At 37.1% G+C, this 8,025-nt stretch overlaps 1 protein-coding gene across 2 annotated transcripts in view; it reads left to right on the forward strand.

Annotated features, from left to right (window-relative positions):
• LOC120530374 (M-protein, striated muscle-like) overlaps positions 1 to 7,662 on the forward strand; it is a 151,468-nt gene extending 143,806 nt beyond the window's left edge. For both annotated transcript variants that reach the window (XM_039754834.1, XM_039754835.1), the window contains 2 exons: positions 999 to 1,143; positions 6,958 to 7,662. In XM_039754834.1, the coding sequence (XP_039610768.1) occupies positions 999 to 1,143; positions 6,958 to 7,160 (348 nt within the window). In that variant the 3' untranslated portion in view covers positions 7,161 to 7,662. The remainder of the gene's footprint in view (positions 1 to 998; positions 1,144 to 6,957) is intronic.
• The last annotated feature ends 363 nt before the right edge of the window (positions 7,663 to 8,025 follow it).

An 8,025-nucleotide genomic window follows, 5' to 3' on the forward strand; every position in this document is an offset into this window, starting at 1 on the left:
ATGGAGTACAAATGCCTCACCGCGTAGTAAATATCAGGGGGGTTCAAAAGGGCGACCTCAATATAGAAAAAAAGTTTAAATTTCATCACAAAAATAACAGAAACTACGAGTATTAAAGTAATACCGCTCAAATGCAATATAACCAAATTAATGAGTTTGTATAAAATATCAAATTGATCTACATATTGAATTGCCTTAAGAAGTGGTCAACTTAAAAGTCGGTCGCCTTAAAAGGCGGGTGAGCCTAGTATATAGATAAAGATGGACACGAAAAGTTTTAAAGTTTTAATTTAAACAAATTAAAATTGTCTATTAAGTGGGAGCATGTTCCAAGTGGGGCGGCACAGTGGCGCAGTGGTAGCGCTGCTGCCTTACAGTAAGGAGACCTGGGCTCGCTTTCCGGGTCTTCCCTATGTGAAGTTTGCATGTTCTCCCTGTGTATGCGTGAGTTTCCTCCGGGTGCTCCGATTTCCTCCCACAGTCCAAAGACATGCAGGTTAGGTACATTGGCAATCCGAAATTGTCCCTGGTGTGTGGGTGTGCATGTGCCCTGTGGTGGGCTGGGATTGGCACCAGCAGACCCCCGTGACCCTGTGTTAGGATATAGAGGGTTGGATAATGGATGGATGTTCCAAAGTTTAATTACTTAAGTATTCATGCTTGGCTTTTTGCATTGTAACATGAAAAATCAAGAGTTACTGTACATATCAATGAAGGAAATAGCTCATAAGTGTTAAACAAAGCTGATAAATCAGAAAGGATTCTGTTATGTAACTGTTTCTTCCATACGTAGACGACATTCATGGGTAAAAATAATAAAAACTGTTATAGACTACCAAAAGTGATCAATTCCACACTCAACATTGCTCAAATATTAAAACTTTTACTATAATTTAAAAAAAATTGAATCATACATTTAAGTTGCAGGGCGATCATCTGTAAGCTGAAGTCTTGCATACTGTATCACGCTCCTTGAATTTGGCTCTGTGCTTTTCTAGGTAATTGTAACGCAAGCCACTGGAGACCTGTGCATGGCAATGTATGTGACAGATGGAACTGGAAACGTTATGGAAGCAGTTATTCCTGACAGTAAAAAGAAGTCTACATCATTAGCAAGCACAACAAAGAAGAGTGAAAGAAAAGGTACAAATTTACTGTTTATTTTTATGTGTCTCATAAATATATATAGGGTGTCATGGTAGTTCTGCCACCTTATAGATAATAAGAATAATAATAATAAGTTTTATTTATGTAGCGCCTTTCATACACTCGGGAACACTTTAAAATTCAATACACACATTAACGAGACAGTAGAAATTACATACGCGAAAAAGAATAATACTCATTGAAAAGATGTATTTTTAACAGAAGTTTGAAATTAATAATAGATTTTTCCTCGCGAAGGCTGAGAGGGAGAGAATTCCAAATTTTAGGGGTCATCACTCTGAAAGCTCTGCCACCCATAGTTACTAACCTGTATTTAGGTACAGTAACTTAGCGTCCGATGACCATAATGCACAGGCAGGAGTGTCAGGAAGCAGCAGCTCCGACAGATATTGAGGGGCTAACCCATGAAGGGCTTTAAAGGTGAGAATAATTTTATATTTGATTCTTGAAGAAACTGGTAACCAATGTAAATCATAGAGGACAGGAGTGATGTGAGCAGATTTTTTATTGTGTGTAAGTAAACGAGCAGCAGAATTCTGAACATATTGTAATCTATTGATATATTTAGTCGGGAGGCCATAAAACAAAGCATTGCAATAGTCCAGACGGGTAGTGATGAAAGCGTGAATAAGTGTTTCAGTATCTTTCACACTAAGGAAAGAATGCAGGTGAGCAATGTTACGGAGATGAAAAAAAGATGTCTGTACTATTGAGCTAATGTGTGATTGAAAAGTAAGAAGCTGATCAAAGATGACACCAAATTACGGACTGATGCTGAGGGTTGAACCAGGATCCCATCAACGTCAATTTTTAGCCCACGAAGGGTAGAGAGGACAGATTTGGTACCAACTAATAAGATTTCTGTTTTATCAGGATTGAGTTGTAAAAAATTATCTGCCATCCAATGATTGATTTCCTGAATGCAGTCAGTCAGCACAACAGGTGAAGATGTTGCAGTTGCATCAACACTTACATAAAGTTGTGTGTCATCGGTATAGCAGTGGAAGCTCAGACCATACCGACAAATAATCTCACCTAATGGGAGCATACAGATGTTGAAGAGGATTTGACCGTGAACTGACCCTTGAGGGATGTCTTGTATGAATGAAGTAGTGGCAGATTTGTATTCCCTAATGAAGACGTAATACTGGCGATCACTGAGGCATGATGTGAACCAAGAAAGAGCAGCACCAGAGATACCAATAGCTGAAAGTCAGGACAATAAAATGTTATGGTTAACTGTATCAAATGCTGCGCTCAAGTCAAGAAGAACTAGAATAGCGGCCATCCCAGAATCTGTGGTTATAAGTAAGTCATTAGCTACCTTTAGTAAAGCTATTTCAGTGCTATGTAGGGCTCTGAATCCAGAGTGAAAAGGCTCAAGCAGGTTATGCAAATTTAAATAATCATTGAATTGAGCAGCAACAACCTTTTCTAAGATCTTAGTCATAAATGGAAGATTAGAAATTGGGCGATAAAATTTTAGCTGTAAGGGATCTGAGTTTTTTTTTTTAAACAGGAGTTACAGCAGCAGTTTTTCACTTACAAAAACACAGGTGTGGAAACTACGGTTGATAAAGTGAGAAATGGGGGCAGAAAGTTTCTCAGTGCAAGCCTTAATTAGTAAAGTAGGGCAGGATCTAGGTGACAGGTAGATTGATTTAATTTAGATATTACTTCAGTAATATAAGTTGGTGTAGTGGGGTTAAATTTAGATAAATAAACTGTAGATTTAGAAGTATAATCAGTCGACAGAGATGAGGAATGCATAGTAGAGAAACTTTGATATATGGTCATCGTTTTTTACTGAAAATAGTCCAAAAATAGATTATGGTGCTCAACAGAGAAATAAGATCCTGCGCCCTTGGGTTAAATCCTGTACTTGGTCACTTTTGCACATTCTTCCCATGTTGCCTCTCACATCACCCAAGACATGAAGGTTACATTGAATGATTTGATTCCAAATTTGTCAGAATGAGAGTGTATGTGTGAGGGGCCCATAAAATGGATTGGCTGTCTATCCACAGCTGTTTCCTGCCCTTGTACCCATTGCTTCGAGAATAGGCTGCAGATCCCACAATTCTGAAGTAGATGAAGCAAGTGGTTCTCAAACCTTTATTACTCCTAGGTCCCCCAGCAAACCATGACAATATGTGAGGGACCCCAAAATAGGCAAAGCTTGTTGTTTTGAAACTTACATTTATTAACAAAAATAATTTAATATTTACTGCTAGTGCTATTACACTGCCTGCATTTTTATAGCAAAATACAAAATTTATAAGCCATTTCAGAAATAGCCTTTATATTTTAATTAAATAAAATACATTTTTATAGCTGCCTGCATTTCTTATTCATAACATAAATCAAGTAGGCATTTTTAGTGAAATAATAGTAACAGTATTTACCAAACTACAGATTTTGTCACTAAAGATATTTTTGATAACAATAAAGGCTGGTCACTGTTCCCTTAGCTTAAGAATTTCTTTTCAAATTAATTCAAATAAAATGATGGAAGTTATTCTAAAAAAATAAATCAATAGTAATTTTTAAAATGCAGAATTAGCTGCTGCAGACTTTTATTCATAACTTAACTACAGAAGTCACTTCAATATACTCTGGATCAAGAACTAGAGCATTTCCATCAACAATAACCACTTTATACTTGAGTGGACATTCAGACGTGTTTTTTCTCCACTTACACCAATCATGTCACCAAAAAAGACAAAAGCATCATGAACGGCTGTGGCAGCAGTCAGCTAAACCTCAGTTTCTCACCAAATCAGCCTATGATGTTCTCCCAAGCCCAGTCAACCTGCGTAGCTGGGGTATGGCAGACACTCCTGCATGGGAACTGTGCCAGAAGAGGGGCACTTTGGAGAACATTCTTAGCTGCTGCCCAAAGGTCCTTGGATGATACAATCAGGACTGTCATTCGGGATATTAAGAATTAGTGTGAACCCCAAGCAATCCATTTCTTCTTCATCAAAGCTGGGGGGAAGGCAAAATATCAGCCTGGTTCCACAGGGGAGTTCTTTGCCACCACATAGGACTGTCAGCTCCAAGTAGACAGACCTAAGAAAGCAGCTGCCCAGAAAATATCAAAACCACTTTGCTCCACCCAGACACGATGTTAATACTGGCGTCCACAAAGTAAGTGGTCCTGTTGAAACTTACTGTCCTCTTGGAAGATCAAATTGAGAAAGCCAATGACTGCAAAATATGCAGCACTTTTTAAGTGCAGGAGCAATGGCTGGAGAGTCCGCTGTGAGGCAGTCAAAGTTGGGTGCCATGAATATGTGAGCCACTTGTTACAGCAAACTCTCCAACTAATTGTAGTTTAAAGAATGCAATGCAGAAGATCCACGAAGAACATTATTGAGGCTGCAGAAAAGGCCTTATAGTGGCAGTGGATCTAGAGGGGGTACCTGTAGAGTAGAGTGCAACTTAGGCACAAGTTCAGGGCTGATCACCTGCAACTGGGTTGCCTGGGCAAAGGTGTTAAATGAAGAAAGACTCAAAACACAAAAGTTGTTTCCAACACCAGTAGGTGAATTATATAGCTGCAATTTATATCTGGGAACACTTCTATGTGACTTGCTCAGGATGTTATACTGACAAGGAACTGTGATATAAATCTAAATGAATGTGAAGGTGTATGATGCTGCTTCAGTCCCTAGTCCCCTGTAGTACTGTAAGGATTTTGTATAACTTTTGTCCATAAGAATAATTTTAAACACTTTATGGTTAGTTAGCTTTTTGTGACCTGCTACTCTGAGGTACAAATCCATGATAAAGAACGGTCATGCACACACTCCAACACATAGGGCATATTTTGGGTTGTCAATTAATGTAGCAAATACTCACATTTTTAAAATTAAAAAAAAATATATATATCAGAACATGCAAACTCCACATAGACTGTGCACAGGCACAAAAAAAAAGCCATTTCAGATCCTGTACTCCTGTAAATCTCTCTTCAACAATTTGACATCAACTCTGAGTAAAATGTTTACTGTTGGAAAATTTTTCTGCCACAATGGATCAAGTTTAAATAAGAGTTCCATTCCAGACATTTTTACATTTAATTATCAACATAAAAATCTTACATGCCACAAAGTGAAAATATTAAAATAATGTTAATAAAGTATAAAAGTTATCTGCTTTTACTAACCATCTTCTGCATTTCCTTCCAGTTGTATTCCAAGCTGAAACATGATGTGGACAGGTGACTTACAAATAAATAATAAATAAAGAAACTGTTTCCTTTATGATACTTGGTGCAAATACATTTTATCTTCTCCCAAAGTACAGAGTGTTTCTAGAATCTGGGAATTGTTTGTTGACAGTTTGTCTTGTGACATCAAATAACCTGAAATTCTCATTGATCAGCAGATTCTTAACAGGGTACAAAAGCAAACCTTGGCTTTAACAGAACTTCAAATGCTTGCAATCACGTCTCTGAAATATTTCTGAGCGGCATTTGCAAAAAAGAAAGAATTTACTTCTGCTTTGTAAAATTTGTAATCATTTGTATTAAGGCATTAAGCAGTAATCCATTTACAGTATGAACCCATTCTTTTTTTCCACTAAATCACTTAGGAGTCAGAGCCCATGGCAACAATATCATGTGCTGGCCACTGTTCTGTGGGAAGCATCTTATAGAATACACTTGTAGAAACACACACACACTTTCTCATGACAGACTAATTTAGACCTGATAATACACAAAGAATAGGCAGATTTCATGAAAGCAGTGGCTTTTCACAGCAGTGAGGAAGCAGCATTAAGAACTATTAAGCACTGTGAAAATGTACCATCCATTATACATTTACCTGAAACAACATACCTTTTAAATAGCCGCTAGTGTGTGCAATGATCTGGGAAATCCTATCAGCATCATCTGCATATCCCACCACATGACCAACAACCTGGGGCACTTACCAAATCTGGTGAGTTTCACAGAGAAAAAAAATAAAGATCAGGCTTCAATTTTCATTAGAAAAAAAAAAATCTGAAAACTGGAAACAAATTCGATCGAGGCGACCTTGTATATTTAGGCACTATATATGGTTTATTAAATTCAGGTGCACAATATGGTAGTAGATGTATTATCACATGTACAGTATACAGTGAAATTCTAACTTCCATCCCAGCCATAAGTTATTATGTGATATTAAACACCTTAAAATATCACGACTGAATTTGTTAAAATCAAAAGTATTTGTTCCAGGCTTGCTTTGGCCACAAAATGAGATACAGTATACACAATTTATTACCTTTATGAAATCACATCTTCTAAGAAGAGATTTTGTATCAAAATAGCACAGTTATGTTCCAATTTTAAGGTCCTATTCTCACGTATATCAAGAATCTCTTTTTATGGAATTTTCGTCTTTGTCTTGAGCCCTCATCTCCAGGTTTAGTTGACCTTGCTGCTAGTAATGACTTTGGCAAAATTATGGTCATTAAAACTCAACTGATATCAAGATGTATTTTGAATGTTCTGTTTATAAAGGTCTGCGGTGGGCTGGCGCCCTGCCCAGTGTTTGTTTCCTGCCTTGCGCCCTGTGTTGGCTTGGATTGGCTCCGGCAGACCCCCCGTGACCCTGTAGTTAGGATATAGCGGGTTGGATAATGGATGGATGGATGTTTATAAAGGTAGACTAACAGCTCAAAAATCAGCTAAGATATACTATATAACTAACAATTAATTTTAGAGAGGTATTAAACCATAACAGATCCTTCCTAATTCATAGCATTAGTTCACATAAGCTTCTTTATTTCTTTCAGTGATGGAGCTTGCAAAGCCAAAGATTGAAGAAATTGAGACCACAGAAGAGACTCCAAATGAAAAAGAACATACTTACATACAGGAGGAAAAGACAATTCCTGCAGATGTTCCAGATGAGGGAAGATCATCACTCCCAACAGATGAGGAGAAGCCAAATGAAGAGATCCTAACAAAAGACCCATCATCTGAGACCCTGATATAAATAAGACAGAAAAACGTTTTTTTTTCTTCCTAGATTTTTGTTATCTTCTAGTTTTATGGGAAATGTAACACTAACACTATTATGTTACAATTTAAAATCAATTTATATGATTCAATAACTTAAATACAGTCTTCCAAAGACCACAATAACATTTAACCCTCTCCTCCATCTAGGTTTAATTATCATGTGTGTAATGTTTTAATAAAATACTCAATTTCTTTGGTATTTTGCCTTCAATAGCCTAGAAAATAAAAGAAACACAGACGCAAGGAAAACCAAGAATGGGTATTTGGAAGGCTAATAAACCTTACAGCTACGTGATCTCACAAATGATGATAGTTATATATTTCACAAACTTAAGTTTTACTAAACCAGTATGGATTTTCTCAATAACACCTTAATATACTTGTAAAACTTTTCATTTTTAATTCACATTTTTGTTTAAACATGCTTAAACTCTCTTTCTGTCTGTCAGTCATTCAATAAATTTATCACTGATTTATTTTGTGCACCTGCTTATTTCTCTAGGTTGTGGGCAGTCTATCCTGGCAGGATCACATGGAAGGCAAAAACTCACTCCTGAAAAAGGCACCAATCAATTACACAGCACAATCTGTCAATTGCATGTAGGCTCACTCACAAAAGGACAGTTTAGAGTCACAAGGACATGACCTTTAGCCAAGGATTCCCTTAGTTGCTCTTCTCAGCACATTTTGAGGCATGGGATGACACTGAGTACCTAGGGGAAAAAACAGCCAGACACAAAATCAATATAATCTGTGCCTGCACTAGGAGGAAGCAATGGTAATCTCTGCACCACCATGTAGCATTTCAGACAGTTGATTATGTTTACTAACACATTAAA

The sequence above is a fragment of the Polypterus senegalus genome, chromosome 5 (genome assembly GCF_016835505.1).
Source record: "Polypterus senegalus isolate Bchr_013 chromosome 5, ASM1683550v1, whole genome shotgun sequence".
NCBI classification, from domain to species: domain Eukaryota; kingdom Metazoa; phylum Chordata; class Cladistia; order Polypteriformes; family Polypteridae; genus Polypterus; species Polypterus senegalus.